Source organism: Dama dama, chromosome 30 (assembly GCF_033118175.1).
Source record: "Dama dama isolate Ldn47 chromosome 30, ASM3311817v1, whole genome shotgun sequence".
Taxonomy (NCBI): domain Eukaryota; kingdom Metazoa; phylum Chordata; class Mammalia; order Artiodactyla; family Cervidae; genus Dama; species Dama dama.
Window position 1 is genome coordinate 16,293,662 of NC_083710.1, and position 23,372 is coordinate 16,317,033.

The window sequence follows — 23,372 nt, forward strand, 5'->3', positions numbered from 1 at the left end:
GAAGCTCTAGTACTTTGGCCACCTGATATGAAGAGCTGACTCATTGGAAAAGACCCTGATGCTGGGGAAGATTGAAGGCAGGAGGAGAAGGGGATGGCAGAGGATGAGATGGTTGGATGGCATCACTGACTCGATGGACATGAGTTTGAGCAAGCTCCAGGAGATGGTGAAAGACAGGGAAGCCTGGCATGCTGCAGTCCATGGGGTCTCAAAGAGTTGGACACGCCTTAGAGATTGAACAGTTACAACAATCAGCTAAAGATATCCTGTTATCCTGTGGTCTTCTGACTGAAGCAGCAGAATTGTGAAGGGTTCAGTGCCATGGAAGTTCTGTCCTCACTAGGCGAGCAGTCTTTCTAAGGAGTTTGATGTTCTGCATCTCCCAGGAAGTCAGAATCTTTGGCACCCTTTTAAGAAATTAGAAATAGTTAAAAGCCATGGTGCTCAAACATTCCAGAAAATTCTAGAGATGTTTGCCATCCTGTGCCTTAGTAGTGATCCCGGCCTCCTGCAGCCTTAAATCACTCTGACAGAGCCCAAGTGATGTGCACACAAAAAGGGATGCTTTGTCCACGACTCCTGGCCTTGTTGATGACTCCGGCATCTGGCCTTGCATTCAGCCTGAAATGCTCTAAAAATTAAACGTATCATTATGCTTTTCAGATTATGGCTCCATTAGACAATTTGAAATATCAACTGCTTATTTTTTTAAATATTAAACTAATTTTAAGTTTACCTTGAACGTTAATGAAATGTTAAAACTTCCAGGTGGCTCTAGTGGTAAAGAACCCGCCTGCCAATGCAGGAGATGAAAGAGACACAGATTTGATCCCTGAGTCTGGAAGATCCCCTGGAGAAGGAAATGGCAACCCACTCCAGTATTCTTGCCTGGAGAATACCATGGACAGAGGAGCCTGATATGGGCTACAGTCCATGGGGTCGCAGAGTCAGACCTGACTGAGTGACTGAGCACACACAGGAAAGCCTGTTTATTATTCTACAAGTTTTAAAAATTTAAGCTGTTTATAATATAAGTAAGAAAAATAAATGATTATTCATTTTCAAAAGTTCTTTGGTCTGTCCATTAACCCACAATAAGGAGTCATGAGCATACACCTGGTACTTTTTAGTTTATAGCTTCCTTCATTATCTCATTTAACCCAGGAAATAGTTCTTCCCCTCAGTGCATGAAGAGGTGAAGTTCAGAGAACTTAATTTTGCAAATTTATATAGTTAATGGGTAGGATGATTAATATTTAAAGTCTGTGATTCTTCCATGAGGATGAATAGCATATTACAATTTTATGAGTGCAAGAGCAGTAATCAACATTTTAAATAGGATTTAGTTCAATCCAGACATTCTTAGTGAATCCTCATTACCTTACAAGTGGAGAGAAGGATATGTAGACCAGTGTACCAGCTAGCAATGATTAGAGTGCTTGCTCATTGTCAATTTTTGTGTAGTCATTAGGTTAATTATCTTTAATGGAAGAAAGAGGATTTCGCAATTTTGATTGCCCTCCGCATTGTGACAGGTCTCCGGTAACAATTTAATTTCCAACAAAAACATTGTTAAAAAAGATATTTTTGAGTTCAGTCACTTATGCCTTAAATATTCTGTGGTCTCTGGACCTAGTGCTTTTAAACTTTGCATGCAGGCGAAGATGGGTTTATACTTAGGGAATACAAATTACAGTCTAGTCAGCAACACATCAGAAGAAAGACTTTCCTATGGACAACAGGCAGATGGAGTGCTAGGCGGTCAGAGATTTTTTTCCTGTTTGGTTTTGCTTATTGTCACGGAGAAGACTTGCTGAGAGCAGATCTGAAGGCTTGTGGGTGGTCCTGGCACTTAGACTGTGTCCGCTGATCAGGATTTATGAAGGATTGGACAGCTGTATAGGATAGTTTAAGAAGTTTCTTGTAAGCTGCCCCCACTATGGGATTCAAGGCAGAAGATGGTCTTTAAATCTCGGAAGAAGCAGATTATCATCAAGAAGCTGTTAAACAGAGCTGGCATCTTAGAGTGGAAGGTGTGGCCATTAGATAACTCGGCCCTTGACATCAGAGCTTGATTAGACCTCCTTCCAGCAAGAGTGAGTGATACCTTCCAGTGACACGGACCCTGGACATGATCTAATGATGCTGTCTGTCTGGGTCAGTTGGTAGACTGTCTAGTCTCTGCGACTGGGATGCTTTTGGACATTTCACTAATGCTTGGTGATAATCTGTGTGTGTGTGTGCATGCTAATAGACTAAAGCCTGCCAGGATCCTCTGCCCATGGATTCTCCAAGCAAGAATATTGAATGAGTTGTCATTTCCTTCTCCAGGGGGTCTTCCTGAGCTAGGGATTGAACCGGTGTCTCTTAATCTCCTGCATTGCCAGGCATCACCTCAGAAGCCCTTGTAATAATCTAGCACAACCCTGTTTAGAATGAGCGTCTGACGGTGGGTAGTTAATGGGGTAGTGAGCAGAAGTCATATAGACCTGCTGCTAATATTTCAAGTGGAAAGAGTCACAGTATAGCATGTGTTGTCTGTCAGTATGTTCCACATAGCTCACGTTTATGAGAGTTGAGTATTTGGCCTCTGTGGTCTGGCTTCCGCACAAACCTTGGCCATTTTCTCTCTCGGGATCCCAACATTGATTTTTCATAGTTGCTCAACAGTAGTGTTAGAACTTCCCTGTTTGTTAACCTCCTAACATGAGAAAGGCTGTCTGGACAAAGTGGCAAATCCTTCTCCCTTTGCAGACCTTTGTAAGAATCCAGGGTGTTTTGTTTTGTTTTTGTACAGATGAGGCATTGTTCCTATGACTCTGTTCTAGGTTTGGGTGGAAGCATGCCCACCAGCAAGGATTGACGTGGCTATGCAAAACGATTACTGAAAAGCTTCTAAAAAATTTTGACCCCAGGTTTAACACCATATGATCAAGATACATAACTTCCTGGGGTAGATTGTAAAGAATATTTTTTCAGGCTTTTAGAGTCATCAATGCCTTTGCTGCTCACAGTGTCTAGAATTAGCAGAGGGAGTGAAACGTACTGTGGATGTGTGCAAAGACATATGTACAAGGATATTTATTGCACGCTGAAATAAGGAAAGATGGGAAACGACCCAAATGTGCAAATTAGAGGCTGGTTGAAATGATTGATGAAATTTGTCACTCAGTAGAGTGTTATACAATAATGAAAGAGAATGATTCAGTGAGCTCTGTCTGTGACAGTATACACCAGGGTATCTTTGGCGGTCCAGTGGTTGGGATCTGCCCTTCCAATGACAGAGGTTCAGTTCCTAGTCGCAGAACGGGGTTCCCACATGCCACGTGGCACAGCCAAAAAAAAAAAAAAGAAAAAATTAAATTAAAAAATATGCACCGAACTCCCAAGTTTTATTCAGTGGGAAAAGCCAGCTGTGGAAAAGCATGTGTGTATAAAATGCCACACTCTGGTTTGCATGCACATGCTTACATTTAAACCTCAGAAGACCACATATTTGTTGTGTATGCAGAGAAGGTCTCTGAAGAGGTACACGGAAGCTTACAAATATTTCCATCAGGAAGGAAACTTACGAATTTCTTATTAAAAAAGTTTTAGATGCTATATGGGAGCCCTTTCTGATAGCTTCGTATCAGATACATTTGACAGGAGTGGTGGCTTTAGTGTGTGCTTGCTCAGTCTGTTGTGTCTGACTCTGGGATCCCATGGCCTGTAACCTGCTAGGCCCCTCTGTCCATGGCATTTCTCAGGCAAGAATACTGGAGAGGATGGCCATTCCCTTCTCCAGAGGATCTTCCCAACCCAGGGATCAAACCCGAGTCTCTCGCCTCTCTTGAACTGGCAGGAGGGTTCTTTACCATTGCACCAGATGGGTTTAGTAGGAAGCCCAAGTTGGACACCGCTAGAGTGTCAAGGAAACCATGATAGGGTGCATATGAGACCGTCTGTAGTAGGAGGGAAGGAAGGGATGGATGAGAGAGAATGTGGGAAAGACCAGAGAACAATGCCAAAGGAAGAGGAGGAAACAAACTTAGAACTGTTGAATTTGGGAGGAGTGGTATATAAATGTTACTTTTATTGAAGGATAGAAAATAAGACAGGCAGGTTTGTGTAAACTGGACATTGTGAGTTGAAATAATGGTAAGACATCCTGGTGATCCTTAGGAGGCTATTGAGAGAGATGCTTTAAAAAGCTGTTAAAATAACATGAAGTACTTTTGGGGGGCTATCATTTTCATGGCTCTTTCTCTAGCATATTCAGATATCTTCTCTATTCCTTATGTATGATTGTGGTGTAATGGAAATTTTAGATTTTAGAAACGTTTCAGTTTTGTGGTGACCAGTACAAATAAGATAATTACTTTGTTTTGACAGTTTCCATTGCCTATGTGTTCTGTACAAAGCAATTTGTGGTTAGAAACCAAAAGAGCGTGTGCCCAGGGAATGAGGCTAATGCATTGTTCCAATCCCTAGTACAGTCTAAAAATATTAAATGAAGGGTAAAAGTTTTAATGTGTCCATTAACTAATACGCGCTGCTAATTTTCAGCAGAAGTGTATGTGACAGCCTACATAAGTAATTTCTGAAATCGCTGTGATCCTTGTTATTACCATTGATACTGAACAAACAAAACGACCTTTCCGTTTCCTATGGACAGTGTAATACTCCAAGTACAGTGCTCGATACGGTCGTCTTTGTTGTTGCTGCTCAGTTGCTATGTTGTGTCCGACTCTTTGCAACCCCATGGTCTGCAGCACACCAGGCTCCCCGGTCCTTCACCATCTCCTGGAGTTTGCTCAGATTCATGTCCGTTGAGTTGATGGACATAAATCTTATCTGTCTAACCATCTCATCCTCTGCTGCCCACTTCTCCTTCTACCTTCAGTCTTTCCCAGCACCAGGGTCTTTTCCAGTGAGTTGGTTCTTTGAATCAGGTGGCCAAAGTATTGGAGCTTCAGCTTCAACATCAGTCCTTCCAATGAATATTTAGGTTTGACTTCCTTTAGGATTTCCTGGTTCTTCTCACTGTTTTGTTCTCCAAAGATATCTGGTTTGCAGAGAGATCTGTCTATATTTGTAAATGAAGTTATTATTATTTTACGAGCACCTTTCTGTGCTCATCTTTAAAGAATGTACAAGTATATACAGGATTGAGATATAACTGAAATATCCCTGATTATTTTTTAAGGGGAGAAGAAGGTAGCAGTTTCTACAGGCTTTTCTGTCTATTCTTCTAGGATAATGCCAGTAAATTATTTGATGTTCCTTCATTCTCTAGGAGATGGCTAGGAAAACAGACCAAATTTAGTTTCAAATCCTACATGTGCATTGTGACCTTGGGCAGGTTACAAACCTCTTTGGGTTTTAGGTTCCTCAAGTGTGAAATGGTTTGCTCCTTTTTGAGCTCTGCGGGTGAAATTTGATACAATATGATATGTGATGTAATATGATATATGCTGGGCTTCCCAGGTGGCACAGTGGGAAAGAATCTGCCTGCCAGTGCAGGAGATGAGGGTTCGATACCTAGGTCGGGAAGATCCTCTAGAGGAGGAAATGGTAACCCACTCAAGTATTCCTGCCTGGAGAATCCCAAGGACAGAGGCGCTTGGTGGGCTACAGTCTATGGGGTCACAAAGAGCTGGACACGACTAAGCGCGCACACTCATGGTATATGCTATATGATATATGAAATGATATATGATGTGATATATTTTAGTACACGTGTCCTGGCCTGTTATAATTACTCCGTAAATGGTCAGTCTTAACATTTTGGACTTTAAACTGATTTTCATTCCAAGTGTGAAAGCCGGAGTCATCTGAACTGCTGTCTCATTATCACTCTTCACAGCCGGTCGCCACGTCCCATTAGTGCTGCCTCTGGAAAGCTGTTAAACCCTTCCCATCTCTGCTGTCTGTTCTGGACCACTCCTCTCCATAGCAGCCCTCCTCCACCCTGAGCTCAGACCCTGTCTTGTCTTGCCTACAGTTTCAGAAGAGCCCCTGTCTCCTGCCCACCCGGCTGACCCGCTGCATTGCTGCCAGAGTTCTCTTTCTAAGATAAAGGGCTCACTCCCTTCCTTGCTTATAGCCCTTTTGTAGTTCTGTCACTGGGGGTCAAAGCCAGAGTCCTGAGCATGGCTGAAAGCTTTTCATAACTACCTTTGGCTTCTCTTTGTTCTTCTACCTGTGATTGGTCTATCATACCACTTACAATACTGGTTCTTACCTTGACCTTTCTTCATCTGTGTGGTTTGTGTGTCCCTTTATTGGCAATAACCCTCCCTCCCCATAGAAATGCACTCAGAATCTTAACTTGAAAAAAAAGGCACTTAATGGGACAGTTGGGGAAATTTTGGCCATTGACTGATTATAAAATGATAGTAAGGAATTATTAAATTTTCTTTTAGGTATGAAAAAAAAAAAATCTTATTTTCATCCTTAAATGCTTGAATATCAGCTCCCTGATGCATCAGTCTTGGTCATTTGCCAAAGTTTCACTGTATTCTAGTTGCACCCTGGGTGCTGAGAGCATAGATAAGGGTCCAGATCTTGAGGGATCTTGAAGTCGGGTCACATGGTCTAGAAGATGGCAGGAACTGACTGTACTGAAACCATGTGTACTTATCCGTGTTCCTCATTGTTCTGTGAGCCCCTTGAGAATGGAATATTTCATTTCTTTGTCTCCAGGGCTGCAATATTGCTTGGCATAAAATAGGCACTCTTTGTATTTTCTAGTGACTGAGTGAGTAATTTGATGGATGGATTCAAATAGACAGGGTAAGTTTTTAAACGATCACAATAGATAGTCTTTAGCACTTTCCTCATAATCTTATAGCTCATCTAACCCATTATCTTTGCCCATTGCTTAATACATTAATAAGCTCTGTGCTACACTTGCTTTTGATTTTTATTTTTTTATTATTTATTTATGTTGTGTGTGTGTGTGTTTGACTTTTAGAATACACTTGTGCAACAGACATGAAGTGGGTGGAGTCAGGAAACAGTCAGATGTTATTCTCTGAGTGGAGAAAAGTGCTCTAAAGGTGGAGAGTGAAAGTAGAGACCTTAGATAAGGTTATCAGGGAAGTTCAGTTCAGTTCAGTTCAATAGCTCAGTTGTGTCTGACTCTTTGTGACCCCATGGACTGCAACACGCCAGGCTTCCCTGTCCATCACCAACTCCTAGATCTTGCTCAAACTCATGTCCATCGAGTCGGTGATGCCACTCAACCATCTCATCTTCTGTCATCCCCTTCTCCTTCTGCCTTCAATCTTTCCCAGCATCAGGTCTTTTCTAGTGAGTGCATTCTTCACAGCAGGTGGCCAAAGTATTGAAGTTTCAGCTTCAGCACCAGTCCTTCCAATGAACACACAGGACTGATCTCCTTTAGGATGGACTGGTTCGATCTCCTTGCAGTCCAAGGGATTCTTAGGAGTCTTCTCCAACACCACAGTTCAAAAGCATCAATCCTTTGGTGCTCAGCTTTCTTTATAGTCCAAGTCTCACATCCATACATGACCACTGGAAAAACCATAGCTTTGACTAGACAGACCTTTGTCGGCAAAGTAATGTCTCTGCTTTTTAATATGCTGTCTGGGTTTGTCATAGCTTTCCTTCCAAGGAGCAAGTGTCTTTTAATTTGATGGCTGCAGTCACCATCTGCAGTGACTTTGGAGCCCCCCAAAATAAAGTCTATCACTGTTTCCATTGTTCCGCCATCTATTTGCCATGAAGTGATGGGACCAGATGCCATGATCTTCGTTTTTTAAATGTTGAGTTTTAAGCCAGCTTTTTCACTCTCCTCTTTCACTTTCATCAAGAGTTCTTTGGTTCTTCTCTTCTCTTTCTGCCATAAGGGTGGTGTCATCTGCATATCTGAGGTTATTGATATTTCTCCTGGCAATCTTGATTCCAGCTTGTGCTTCATCCAGCCCAGCATTTTGCATGATGTACTCTGCATATAAGTTAAATAAGCAGCGTGACAATATACAGCCTTGACGTACTCCTTTTCCAATTTGGAACCAGTCTGGTGTTCCATGCCCGGTTCTGACTGTTGCTTCTTGACCTGCATACAGGTTTCTCAGGTGGCAGGTTAGGTGGTCTGGTATTCCCATCTGTTTAAGAATTTTCCACAACTTGTTGTGACCTACATAGTCAAAGGCTTTGGCTTAGTCAATAAAGCAGAAGTAGATGTTTTTCTGGAACTCTTATGGATGTTGTCAATTTGATCTCTGGTTCCTCTGCCTTTTCTAAATTCAGCTTGACTATCTGGAAGCTCATGGTTCACGTACTGTTGAAGCCTGACTTGGAGAATTTTTAGCATTACTTTGCTAGTGTGTGAGATGAATGCAATTGTGTGGTAGTTTGAACATTCTTTGGCATTGCCTTCTTTGGGATTGGAATGAAAACTACCTTTTCCAGTCCCATGGCCACTGCTGAGTTTTCCAAATTTGCTGGCATATTGAATGCAACACTTTCACAGCATCATCATTTAGGATTTGAAATAGCTCAATTGGAATTACATCACTTCCTCTAGCTTTGTTCATAGTGATGCTTCCTAAGGCCCACTTGACTTCTCATTCCAGAATGTCTGGCTCTAGGTGAACCCAGACACCTAGAAGCCAGGTGAACTCAGGAAGTCATTCAAGTCTGTTTTTCAGACACTTGGGTGTTGGACGTATGGGGAACTTGCAAACACTAAGCAAACTGTATAGAAGTACATAGCTGATTGGTGCGGCCTGGCTTTCGGTTCTGAATTCTTTTAATTCTCTTTGGTAATTGTGATATAGGTTTGCTTTTTACTGGCAGTGTAAGTATTAATTGACTTTGGTCTCCTCTTAGAATGATGATCAGTGATTTTTAGATTTTTTAGAAACCAATTTTGGTGAACCAAGTATATTTTAGATACTACTATATAGTTAAGTTATAGTTTAATTATTTTGAAAATTTTTATAGGAAATTTTTTTTGTTATTGCTAATCTGAAATTCTCTTCATCTTAAGCCTTTTGTTTTCTGTTGACATAATTGTTTTGTTAACAGTTGGTTTCTTAGAGTTGAATATCTCAGTTTATAGCACAAGAGAGTTCACTTTCAGCAGCTGAGAAACAGGCTCTACTTATCTGGCTTAACAAGAAAAAGAGGTTGTGATATGAAGCTGGACATTCTGACTGTACACTCTCGCTCTCCTACTTAACAAGTTTAAATAGAAGATTTTAAACAAGTTAAATTTATTTTTACCTATCATGTCAGCCAGCTAAATATCTGGATGATTAAATGAGATAATGTATGTGACCTTATTGACAGTAATGTACTCTGAAAATGTAAGATGCTTGCAGGAGTAATCATTCTGTCTGTTAACATGAAAGTGAAAGTGTTATCTGATTCTTTGTGACCCCATGGGCTGTAGCCCTCTAGGCTTCTCTGACAATGGGATATCCCAGGCAAGAATAATGGAGTGGGTTATCATTCCCTTTTCCAGGGGATCTTCCCGATCCAGGGATCAAACCTGGTCCGAGCCACCAGGGAAATCCATTTATCAACGTAAGAGGCTCCTATTTTTTAAAACCTTTTTATTTTGTATTGGTGTAGAGCCAGTTAACAATGTTGTGATGGTTTCAGGTGAATAGTGGAGGGACTCAGCCATACGTGCACATGTATCTATTCCCCTGTGAACTCCCCTCCCATCCAGGCTGCCGCATTACATTGGGCAGAGTTTCCATGTGAAGAGCCTCCTATTTTTAAGGAACTTAATTATTAATCCCTTTGAAGAGAAGTTGTTTGCATCCATGGATACTAATTAAAATTATGAATATAATAAAATATACTAGGGGTGCCATTGATTTATCAGTTCATTATTACAATATCAAAAGTTACAACTATATGTTTATTTTGTGGGTGTGATAAGCTGAATAATGAACCCTGAAGATGTTTACACCCTAATTGCTGTGACCTGTGAACATCACTTTCTATGGCAACAGAGACTCCCTAGTTGTGATTATGTTAAGGATACTGAGATGAGGTTATCCTGAATTATTGGAGTGGGCCCAGTGTAATCACCTGGGTCCTTGTAAGAGGGAGGCAAGAGGAATGGAGTCAGAGAAGAAGATGGTTGAAACGATGCGATAAAGGAAGGCACCATGAGCCAAGGAATGCAGGCAGCCTCTAGAAACCGAAAAAAAACAACCAGAAAATAGATTCTTCCTACAGCCTCCAGAAGGAATGTAGCCCCTCAACACCTTTGATTTCAAACTCCTATCACAACTATATGGGAATCCTTTGTTATAGCAGCAATAGCAAACTAATACAGTAGGAATCGCCTGACATTAATAATTGTACTTCCCAGGTGGCTCACTGGTAAAGAAGCCTGCCAACGCAGGTAATGCAGGAGACGTGGGTTCAATCCCTGGGTCGGGAAGATTCTCTGGAGAAGGAAATGGCAACTGGATCCAGTATTCATGCCAGGAAAAACCCCACGGACAGAGGAGCCTGGCGGGCTACAGTCCAGGGGGTCGTGAAAGAATTGGATGTGACTTGATATAACTAAACAACAGCATTAGTAATTATAGGTCATTTGAGTTATAAGAGACTATTAATACTAACTTGGATACAAACTTTCTTTGTCTTCAAAGAAACAGTGGTTTGTGATTATACAACTAACTTACGTATGTAAATGATACATAGGAAATCCCAACAAGCAACAGTTTCATAGCTTTCCTTAATAGCCTCCATGAAGGCTTCGCCATGTCTTGTTTTCCAGGGTTAGCAGGTCGTCCAGGGAAGCACGGCTTCAGAGGTACTGTCTTTACAGTTTCGCTGAGTCCCCTCTGACTCTCTAGTGAGCCGAATGCTTCTAGGAAGAGACAGAACAATTATCCTGAAGCAAAGCCTTAAAGACACAGCATTCCCATAAAGATGTTAAATGCACTGCTTTCTTTTACAGTTTTTGTATGGATTCTGGGACTATATGAATTATGTAATGTTGAGTTCATTGCTCCTTTGAAAAATATTTAGATTCTGGCAGCTTACAAAGTCTCTATTTTGTAGTGTTAATATTTTATTGTTTTTCAAGAAAATTTTGATTTTCGAGTATTTTAAATTTTTTTAAAGTGAAGGGAAACCTTGATTTTTAGAATGTGAGATCCTGTGGAAATACTAGATATGTAGAGAGAATATGGTACTGATGGCATTGAAGCCTGTGGTTCTTTTCTCAGGGGAAGAGGTACCAGAATTTATGTCATTTATATTTGACATTCTAAGGCAATTTAAAAAATCCAATAGTAGGTTATAAAGAAAATCAAATTAGCATGGAAAATGACATTGTTATGAAGCCGTGATTCCCTGTATCAAGTTTTGTGACCTACAGGCTTAATCTTAAGCAGAATCATTGAAACTCAAGAATTCTCTGGGAGCAGGATTTACACAGCTCTCTGTAGCGTATTTTATCCCACCCCATCTCCATCAGTAATCAGAAGTCTTGCTTCGTTAGATTCTGTGGACATTTTGGGCCACTTGAGCAAGGGAACCACCTTGCTCATCTAATTTGAGTTTGGTATGGGAGAAGGAGCGCTTCCCTGGTGGCACAGTGGTAGAGAATCTTCCTGCAATGCAGGAGACCCGAGTTCGATCCCTGGGTTGAGACGATTCCCCTGGAGGAAGGCGTGGCAACCCGCTCCAGTGTTCTTGCCTGGAGAATTCCCATGGACAGAAGAGCCTGGGGTGCTGCTGTCCATGGGGTCACACAGACTCAGACGTGACTGAAGCCACTCAGGAGCAGCAGCCTGGGAGAAGGGAGTGGGAGGTCAGACGCCTGTGTCCAGGTGGGTGTGGCCTGCAAGCTGAGATTTAAGACTCCCACATCCCTTGTCTTCTCATTTCCTTAAAGAGTTTTGCTGGGCGTTCCCAAATGCTTGGTACATTTTTTTTTAAATCCAGACTCAGAATAACTGTGATGAACCCCCACATCCTCATTACCTCACTCTTACTGCCATCTAGATGTTGCCACACTTGATTTATCTATCACAGATCTTTCTCATTGTTGTATTGACCCCTCATTCTTTAGTAGGCATCCCTCAAAATTTAGTTGCCAGATTTTAACTCTGCCCCTTTTCCATCTTTCTTCTCAAACAAAACCTGGGTGTGCAGAAGCTGTGAAAGAGAAAGAGATACTGAGTTGACCATAGTTACTTAGTTCAGTGTTTTACAGTGAAGGAATAATTTTTTTTTTTGATTTGCTCTAACACTTTTTAAACCCCTTGTATAGAAAGTAGGGGGCTTCCCTAGTAGCTCAGCTGGTAAAGAATCTGCCTGCAATGCAGGAGACCCTGGTTCAATTCCTGGGTCGGGAAGATCCCTTGGAGAAGGATAAGCTACCCACTCCAGTCTTCATGGGTTTCCCTGGTGGCTCAGACGGTACAGAATCCGCCTGCAATGCAGGAGACCTGGGTTCAGTCCCTGGGTTGGGGAGATCCCTGGAGGAGGGCATGGCAACCTGCTCTAGTATTCTGGCCTGGAGAATCTCCATGGACAGAGGAGCCTGGCAGGTGTGGTCCACAGGGTCGCAGAGTTGGACACGGCTGAAGCCGTGTCCATAGCACAGCGGCGCATCCATCAACACCTCAGAAAAATTACTTTTTAGATCAGTATTTGTCATCTTAGGAAACCAGTGGGGCTGAAGCAACTATGATAAAAGAGGGAAGCACTGACCTTAGAAGGCAAAGCTGTCCGAGTTTGTGTAGGATTTGCAAACTCAGTGCCTCTAGGGACCAACAGTGGTCAGCTGAAGAAAATAGGTTTAAGCTGCTTGTATTGTGATGAGCAAGGAACCTGTCTAATATGATAGATATTAACTTGTTATTTCACAACACAGCTCTTCAGTGGTCAACAGAACGGCCAAACAAAAACCTCGAAGATCACCATTTGGTAACTAATATTGTATCACGTGGGGTGCTGAAGGTGGTGGGCTGTTACATATGAGTGAGTGAGTAATCATCACTCAGTCGTGTCCGACTCTTTGCAAGCTCATGGACGGTAACCTGCCAGGCTCATCTGTCCATGAAATTCTCCAGGTAAGAATACTGGAGTGGGTTGCCATTTCCTTCTCCATGTTACACATGGGTCCCACACAAAGAAATACTACTAGGGGCAGAACTCTGGAAACTTGGGAGCACAGGAGTATGGGGAAAGGGGTATGGCTCTTTCCCCATAAAGAGCCATGAAGTTTAAGACCATTTTCCTTACATTATTTAGACCAGATCCTCCCTTAACTAATGGGAAACTTGGTTGCTTCTGTTATCCTTCATGGTTGATTAATGGAGGTGCACCAGAATTACCTGTATAGCTTTGTCAATATACAGTAATATCTCAAATTATTTATGCCCCCCCAATAAGATTTTGATTCACCAAGTCTGATTTGGAGCATGTTTTGAAAAACTCTCGGCTTGATTCAAGTATGGACACATCATTAAAGACCTGTGCCTTTGGATGTAGTGGTCCGTGTTTACTCTCTGAAGTATGGGAGTATCTTTGCTCTCAAAATACCCACACAGGATGCTTAGCTATGTTGCAGTTTGGCACATTTAAATTGTCAAAGTGAATTATTTCATTCCATAAAAGGAGAATGGAAAAAAAGAGAACATACATAATTTAAGAGATGGATGTAGATTTTATGAGGAAGGATGGAAGAGGAATATTAAGACTGAGCTTTTGGCCACTTCATGTATAGCCAACCTAGTGTTATAAAAACATATATCTTTAACTGGTTCGGCTTTAACAAAGTCAAAGTGTAGTCCCTAAGTTATAACAAATACAGACAGCAAACATTGTTACAGCGCAACTAGACTTTCTGTTTGTCTTGCTTTCCAAGAAGGGCTTCTCACTGCATACGAATTTTTATTTCAATCAAGGCAATTCAGGATTAATCACTAAAGATATAACAGTAAGTACTTGCCAGAGGGCAGACATATCTGTGTAGTAGACCTTTTGATTAGAAATAAGAATTTTCTAACAGAAAAAGTTGTTGGGCACTTAAAGTTACCAAAGAAGGTTGCAGAATTTCCGTCATTGCAGAATCAGAAATGTTAATTAAAAGGAGGAACCGTCTATGTTTTTATCCCTGCAACACACCACACACTCACACACACACACACATTCTATCTTACACATACCCACCTGACATGTGTATTATACATATATATACACATATATATATGTGTGTGTGTATATGCATATATATATGTATGTATATATACACACTGGAGAAGGAAATGGCAACCCACTCCAGTACTCTTGCCTGGAAAATTCTATGGATAGAGGAGCCTGGTGGGCTACAGTCCATGGGGTTGCAAAGAATCGGACACGACTGAGTGACTTCATTTTCTTTCTTTCTATAGTTCCTTTTGGAGAAGGAAATGGCAACCCACTCTGGTGTTCTCGCCTGGAGAATCCCATGGAAGGGGCCTGGTGGGCTGCAGTCTGTGGGGTTGCAAAGAGTCGGACATGACTAAGCAAGTAACACATACACACATTTACCACCACCTCCACCTCATTCCTTCTCTCTCTCACACCCATGCTCTCTCTCACATGCATGCTCACACACACACACACACACACACACACACACACACACTTTCTCTTACTCCCTCCTCTGCCCACCTCCCCCATCCCTGCAGTAGGAACCCTCTATCTTAATTAGTTGAGACACGATGCCTACCAGAGACAGCATTCTGAACTCCTTCACTGGTGAACTGGGATCTCATGCTCTCTGGTAAGCCTTTCGCCATTATAATCCTGCTTTGGGTAAGGTTAGACACAGTGCAATTAAAGTGGGGGGGACCATTGTTTCCTGATTTGTTTGTTGATATTTCCTAATGTCTTCTAAGGAATAGGTCATTATCTTTAATTCTATTTTGGTGGTTTCCTAGTCAGTGACTATTTTGTTGGCAAAATGCCTCCATTTTTGACCCAAGTTCCTATTGCTTTTGTCTATGACCACACTTACACAGTGTAAGAGATGAGGGTTTGGTTCTTGGGTCGGGAAGATTCCCTGGAGAAGGGCATGGCAAGCCACTCCTGTATTCTTGCTTAGAGAATCCCATGGACAGAGGAGCCTGGCAGGCTACAGTCCACGGGGTCACGAAGAATTGGACATGACTGAAACGACTTAACGTGCATGCACACTTTCACAAGATATATGTATATTATAGAGGAAAGCTGTGAATATGTACGTCATCTCATCTCTGGCTTCCTCACAGACACTGTGCTGAGGGCTTTGCTTGGATTGTCTCCCTAATCCAGACCACACTCTGCAGAGCTGTGAGGAGCTGTTATGGCCTCTCTTTGCAGATGCGAAACAGGCTCAGAGAGCCAGGAAGCGTTCCTAGCCACACACCTAAGGAAGGATGCTGTTGGTATTCATTCTAAGTGTGACTTCAGGGTTCAGACACTGAATTACTCTGTTGTTACATTCGTGGTTTCCAGTTGGGGATTTACAATAAAATATTTTTAGAAATGGCAACCCACTCCTATATTCTTGCCTGGGAAATCCCATGGACAGAAGAGCCTGGCGGGCTACATTCCATGAAGTTGAAAAGAGTCGGACACGACTGAGCGACTGAGCATACATACATCTTTAGAACATTGGCTCTCAAACTTGGCTGCACTTTGGAACCACTTGGGAGTTTAAAAAAATTACAACTGGTAGCTGGATCCCACCCTCTTATGTTCTGAGTTCATCAGTGTGGAGAGTGGCCTTGAATGACATTGGAATTTTTTAGTCTCCCAGGTGATTTTAAAAATACGGCCAAGTTAGAAAAATCCTTCTTTGAAACAGTGCAAAGTTTTAAATTCCTATTCTAATGTTAGAAAAAAAAATTAAAGAATGTTTTTATGACTGAAATACTACATATTTGCTTTAGAAACCACAGACAAACCAAAACAAAATATTTAAATTATCTACAGTTCTTTCACTGAAAGATGACCAATATAGTTATTTGTTTTTTTCCTGTTCATGTATTTAAAGTCTTTAACTATAATGTTACTCTTTGATGTAATTTTATATATTAATGCCAGATTGTTTTATATCTGTTTTTTATGTTTACATGCTTTACTGGACTGAGAAATTCTTGATCCTTTTACAACATAATCATGGTGTTGGATTAACCCTTATAGGCCAGTAACCATCAAAGTGAAAGAGTATCTCTGTTTCTGCAGAGTTTGTGTTTTATTCGAGGTAGCACTTAGAAAACTAATTTAGATATCTTTCCTTTTTAAAAAAAATTTATTGGATTGTAGTTGATTTACAGTATTGTGTTAGTTCAGGTATAAGCACGGTGATTCAGTTATGGCTGTATCTCTCTCTATATATATATATTCATTCTTTTTCATATTCTCTTCACACATAGGTTATCATAGAATTTTGAGTAGGGTTCCCTGTGCTGTTCAGTAGGTATTTGTTGGTTATGTATCTTATGCATAGTAGTGTTAGATGTCTTTCCTTTGTACTCCAGGGATCGAACCTGTGTCTCCTCATTGGCAGGTGAGTTCTTTACTGGTGAGCCGCCGGGGAAGCTGGGGTAGTGCAAATCCCGCAATAAAGGGAAAAAGTCGACTAGTTCCAGAAACATCCCAGCTTTGGCCCCCAGTAGGGCTTCCCCAATGACTTAGTGGGTAAAGAATCCGCCTTCCGAAACAGGAGACACAGGTTCGATCCCTGGGTCAGGAAGATCCCCTGGAAAGGGAAATGGCAACCCACGCCAGTATTCTTGCCTGGGAAATCCCGTGGATGGAGGAGCCTGGTGGGCTGCAGTCCATGGGGTCGCAAAGAGTCAGACAAGACTGAGTGAGCACCCACAAACTTAGTCTTCCCTGGGAATGGCCCCTCTCCCGTCCTTCCATCTCCCCACCCTACTCCCTTGTCTGTTGTAATAAAAAGGTTTTCAGAGTAGAACTCAGTAATTCTCAGAGTTTGCTGCTTCTCAGATATTTTCCTAATAAAGATTTGGATGAAGGACTGCTGCAGTTTAGTGGAGTTTGGTGACGATGCAACCAGAGCCCATCAGTCAGCTATGACTGTCAGGTCACATTCTTTTCCTCCTCTTCTCAGTGATGAGGAAGAATTTCAGCTAAAGGTGGGGAGAAGACTCGTGCTTCGGCGGATGGATGAGGGATTACCCCACCGGGGAAAGGGGCAATCTGGGAGGTGTCACAGGTTTGCCTAGTGAACTGGTCTTGTCTTCTGTTCAGCCCAGCCAGTTCTGGGCTGCTCCCTGAGGTATTTTTGGTCCTGCAGCCACAAAACGAGATCTGTCTGCATTTCATGATTTATGGAGGATTTCCTTTTTCTGGATCAATATCTTAACTTGTTAATCAGTAGATTTCTTAATCACAAGGCTTGTAAATCACGATTATTTATAATTTCTGTATGGCTCAAAAAATCTTATATTTTAAGAATATATTATGATCTTTACTGGTTTATTATTGCCCATTTTAGAATGCATTTTTATTTTAAAAAGGAGAATTTGAAATGTTAACATTTTACTTTGTGAATGCATGAAGTACGTGCATGATTTATGTTGCTGAAATCCTTCAGCATTGAGGCATTTATGTAGTTGCAAAAACTGCAAGAAGAATTAGAAGCTATTTCTCCATCTTTCTTTAACCTCTTCATATAGAATTCACAATGGCTTTTAAAGAATATAAAGCCATTAAAGATAGTTGAAACCATCAGATGTCTTGCTTTACTAAGAAATTAACAACAACAAAAACAAAATGAAAGAATAAGATAGCAAGCCTGGTTTATTTACCTGTATAATATGTATCTCACTCACTCTAAGATCATAATGAAAGAGAAGGAATCCTTAAACTGACATCATATCATATAGCAGAAAAATTAAGTAAAGCATACAGGATATGATACTTATTTAAACACCAGATTTATTCAGTCAGTCCCATTGACACGCAGATATTTCTGGAGTGTTGTGCCAGTCACTGGGGCCAGGGGTGTTTTATCATTTAATGGTACCTCTCTGCTGCGCTTGATGAGCTGTCCTGGAAAAACATTTTGAAGCAATAAAGCATCCATTTGGCTCGTAAGTAATGAGGGAGGCATTGCTCTTTGCATTAACTATTTATTGAGAAAGAGGAGTGACCAATTGCTAATAAGCTTTATCCAGAGAGCATAGTGGAAAACAGAAGAAAAGTGAGGTTCTGTTCAATTTCACATGCAATTAACAAATACTCAGTGCTGAATGGTGCTCCCCACCCATGTGACTTCTGGCCAGCTGTATTAAGCCTGTGCAGAGTACTAAAGTCCCCTTGGTCTGCGGAAGGACTGTTAGCCTTAACTAATGATGGTTAAGAGGAGGCAATAGGCAATGACCGGTGAGTAACTACAACTGTGCTGAGCTCTGTAGCTTTGAGTAAAGGACTTATTTCCTAAGATGAGCTGTAGAGATTGAGGCTTGCCAGTTTACTCCTTTGGAGAAATGCTCCGTGTTTGTTTGTTTGTTTTTAATATAATTATTACTTTTCCATAACTTGGGAAATCTGCTCTCTAATGCAATATGTAGATTATCACTCAATCAAATGGCTTTTAACCTGAGAAAATTTTTTGTTTGCTCTATAAATAAATATATAATTTATTATTCGGAATTAGTTTCCAGGTAGTAATGTAACATTTTGTTTTTCTTTCACAAATAAATTAATGGTCCCTTCTTTCTGTAAATGCTTAGGGTGTAACAACTTCAAGATTACAACCAGAGTATTGTATTCACACATAAATAGTGGCTGCTTTCAAATCATTTCAGAATTTTATACCTCGAAGAATCTTACTTTTGGTACTAAAAGAGCATGAAATTTTTATTCCTCTTGCTTTAAGATTCTTGGTGTCATGAATTTGCCTTCTTTAGTAACATGAGAAAAAAGATGAAAGTCATAATTATTTTCTTCTCTTAAAGCCAACTAAAGGACTTGCATGCTAATTCCTCTTCCCTGCTCTCACTAAAAAGTAGTACAGTGGAGTTCCACACAATAGGAAGAAAAATTCATCACATAAATCATATTACAATAAGCCATGGGAAGGATGTGTAAAACCCAACATTACTTAAAACAGAATAGTCTTGAAACTGTAATGAACCCATAATGAAATCATTTAATATTACATTCCTTTAATTTTCTAATTTAAAAAATTTTCATATTGAAAAATGTATTCTAAGCTTACTGTGAATTATTTTGAAGTATATTTTAAATTAAGTTTCAAGATATATTCCATGAAATAAGAATATTCTGCTCATTTGAGTTCACAGGCTTGGGTAAAGGGCTGAAAAGCCTGATTAAGTGAATAGCAATGAGATAAAAAACCGGAAAAGATTCGTCAGAATGTGTCTTTCCTAGAAACATTCTGTACCCCAGTGAGAACTAAATCCGTTAACATTATAGGGAATCATACTTTCTTCATCAAGGAAGTAAGGACTCAAAGGTTAGAAACAGAATCACCTTGCAAGATGTTAGGTCTTGTAATAACCTCTCTTTGATGCCTGTTAGCAATCATTAGGTTGAATTCTCCCTTTCAGATAATCACTCCATTTAGAAGACTAATGCTGTGCGCTGAGAATAGGAAAGAGATGGAGGATTGGATCAGCTCACTGAAGTCTGTACAGACCAGAGAACCTTACGAGGTAAAGTAGCATCTCTCTTGTCCTCTTGTGCTCTTAAGAGAATAAATGTGAACCGTAATGCTACAGCTGTACTCTGTGGGGAAGAAAAAGTATGTGTAGATTCATTCAGCAACCTGTTTAAACCTGATATAGTGTTGTTTTGGTTTTTTTTTTTTTTAGCTAAAGCAGAGTGTTTTAGTTTTAAAAATAATGGATTTGAAATTTCGATCATCATCTGGTACCTCCTGAATGTAGTCCTGTTCTCTTGTCTGGCACACCTACCCTGACGTCTCGTTTCCAGGTGGCCCAGTTTAACGTGGAACATTTCTCAGGGATGCATAACTGGTACGCGTGCTCCCACGCCCGACCTACTTTCTGCAACGTGTGCCGAGAAAGCCTCTCTGGAGTCACCTCCCACGGCCTGTCCTGCGAAGGTACGGTAGCATCCAGGGTGTGTCCTCCCTCGACACTGTCCTTACAGTAAACATGCGGCCGCCGGTACCTCTGCGAACAGAGGATCGGCGTCGCAGCAAGACATTGCCCTTGGGTGGAAGCAGTGAGTGGGAGCCTCTCAGGGGACCAGAGTGTTGTCCTTATACTGTGGCTTCAAGCGGAGCTCTGCCCGGATGTGAACGGCTTAGAACATGGTTGAGCTTAGGAAAAGATAACATAAAATCACCTGAAGGAGGAAATGTCAACCCACTCCAGTATTCTTGCCTGAAAAATCCCATGGACAGAGGAGCCTGGTGGGCTCTGGTCCAAAGAGCCGCAGAGAGTAGGACATGACTGAGCGAGTGAGCATACACGCGTAAATCAAAATATGGCATTTCCCTCCTCAGGAACTAGCATCTACTGGTAAAGAAAATTCTGTAGACTGTGTATATCGTTCTCATCTCCCAGCATTCTTTTTCTGTTCTGTTTGATTATAGAGGACAAAACTTTCTGGTGGACAGTATACACTCTTTTGGCAGAATTTCTGATGGTTACTTATACTACATCATTTTAAATATTTTATTTCATTTGTGTTTAATATAAATGGGGCTTCCCTGGTGGCTCAGATGCTAAAGAACTTGCCTGCAAGGCAGGAGACTTGGGTTCGATCCCTGGATCAGGAAGATCCTCTGGAGAAGGGAATGGAAACCCACTCCTGTATTCTTGCCTGGAGAATCCCAGGGACAGAAGTTGGCTGTCTACAGTCCATGGGGTTGCAAAGAGTTGGACATGAATGAGTGACTAACTCACATACACCTTTTTTTTTTTTTTTTCTCCTTTGTTTATTTATTTTTTTTATTAGTTGGAGGCTAATTACTTCACAACATTTCAGTGGGTTTTGCCATATATTGATATGAATCAGCCATAGATTTACACGTATTCCCCATCCCGATCCCCCCTCCCACCTCCCTCTCCACCCGATTCCTCTGGGTCTTCCCAGTGCACCAGGCCCGAGCACTTGTCTCATGCATCCCACCTGGGCTGGTGATCTGTTTCACCATAGATAGTATACATGCTGTTCTTTTGAAATATCCCACCCTCACATTCTCCCACAGAGTTCAAAAGTCTGTTCTGTATTTCTTTGTCTCTTTTTCTGTTTTGCATATAGGGTTATCGTTACCATCTTTCTAAATTCCATATATATGTGTTAGTATGCTGTAATGTTCTTTATCTTTCTGGCTTACTTCACTCTGTATAAGGGGCTGCAGTTTCATCCATCTCATTAGGACTGATTCAAATGAATTCTTTTTAACGGCTGAGTAATATTCCATGGTGTATATGTACCACAGCTTCCTTATCCATTCATCTGCTGATGGGCATCTAGGTTGCTTCCATGTCCTGGCTATTATAAACAGTGCTGCGATGAACATTGGGGTGCACGTGTCTCTTTCAGATCTGGTTTCCTCAGTGTGTATGCCCAGAAGTGGGATTGCTGGGTCATATGGCAGTTCTGTTTCCAGTTTTTTAAGAAATCTCCACACTGTTTTCCATAGTGGGTGTACTAGTTTGCATTCCCACCAACAGTGTAAGAGGGTTCCCTTTTCTCCACACCCTCTCCAGCATTTATTGCTTGTAGACTTTTGGATAGCAGCCAACCCGACTGGCGTGTAATGGTACCTCATTGTGGTTTTGATTTGCATTTCTCTGATAATGAGTGATGTTGAGCATCTTTTCATGTGCTTGTTAGCCATCTGTATGTCTTCTTTGGAGAAATGTCTGTTTAGTTCTTTGGCCCATTTTTTGATTGGGTCATTTATTTTTCTGGAATTGAGCTTCAGGAGTTGCTTGTATATTTTTGAGATTAATCCTTTGTCTGTTTCTTCATTTGCTATTATTTTCTCCCAATCTGAGGGCTGTCTTTTCACCTTACTTATAGTTTCCTTTGTAGTGCAAAAGCTTTTAAGTTTCATTAGGTCCCATTTGTTTAGTTTTGCTTTTATTTCCAATATTCTGGGAGGTGGGTCATAGAGGATCTTGCTGTGATTTATGTCGGAGAGTGTTTTGCCTATGTTCTCCTCTAGGAGTTTTATAGTTTCTGGTCTTACATTTAGATCTTTAATCCATTTTGAGTTTATTTTTGTGTATGGTGTTAGAAAGTGTTCTAGTTTCATTCTTTTACAAGTGGTTGACCAGTTTTCCCAGCACCACTTGTTAAAGAGGTTGTCTTTTTTCCATTGTATATCCTTGCCTCCTTTGTCAAAGGTAAGGTGTCCATAGGTTCGTGGATTTATCTCTGGGCTTTCTATTCTGTTCCATTGATCTATATTTCTGTCTTTGCTCACACACACCTTTTAAATTTCTTTAAAGTTTTCTAAAAATAAGGTCTATGCTGTTGTTCTCATCACAGGATTTGTGGGTTATTTTTAAATTTAAGAGAAGTGACCACTTAATGTCACCAGGAGAAAACTCGTACCTCTTCTGATTTATTTAATTGCTCAGCGGTTCCATCACTGTGCACTTCTTTTAAACTACATATGCTACTACTATTAGCTTTTTTCTCTTAATACAAAAAATTCTTAGATAATTTTGTAATATAACTGTATTACAATCAAATAATAAATTAGAAATAGAGTCACAGTTTTAACTCATTTTGAGTTATAAAATCCAAGATGCATCAGTATTTCAGCTATTTAACATGACCCAGCTTAGTGCATAAGAACAGGGTTCTGTAGTTAAACTCTGTGGGTTTAGATTCCAGTTTCAATACTACAAACTATGACCAGGACTGGTTTAACCCTTTTAGATTTTTGCTTCCTCCTCTCTAAAATGGGGATAATAGTCATTTATACTCTAAAAATGAAATAAGAGAATGCATACAATGATGCTGTTTTCCTAGTCAGATAAATTGTAGACATTTTTGGAGAGTTATATAGGAAATTCATCAAATTACAGATTGCTTGATGCATTAACTGCCTGATGCATTAAAATTCATGAAAATGAGAATTTGGAGGAGACATAAACATTTTTTTTAGATTTAACAAATGATTGAAAACAAAGACATAATTAGTCTTTCTGACTTTAGTGATTATATGCAGTTATTCTGAAGGTCTTTGTACGATTACCTTGGTGGTGGTCTAGCCGCTAGGTCATGTCCAACTCTTGTGACCCCATGGGCTATAGTCTGCCAGTCCCCTCTGTCCATGGGATTCTCCAGGCAAGAATACTGGAGTGGGTTGCCATTTCCTTCTCCAGAGAATCTTCCCAACCCAGGAATTGAATCCAGGTCTCCTG

The 23,372-nt window shown here is 40.8% G+C and overlaps 1 protein-coding gene across 1 annotated transcript in view; it reads left to right on the forward strand.

The window, feature by feature from the left end:
* Positions 1-23,372, forward strand: part of DGKH (diacylglycerol kinase eta) — a 208,970-nt gene that overhangs the window by 103,204 nt on the left and 82,394 nt on the right. The window contains exons 5-6 of the mRNA XM_061133431.1: positions 19,566-19,670; positions 19,951-20,083. Of these exons, the coding sequence (XP_060989414.1) occupies positions 19,566-19,670; positions 19,951-20,083 (238 nt within the window). The remainder of the gene's footprint in view (positions 1-19,565; positions 19,671-19,950; positions 20,084-23,372) is intronic.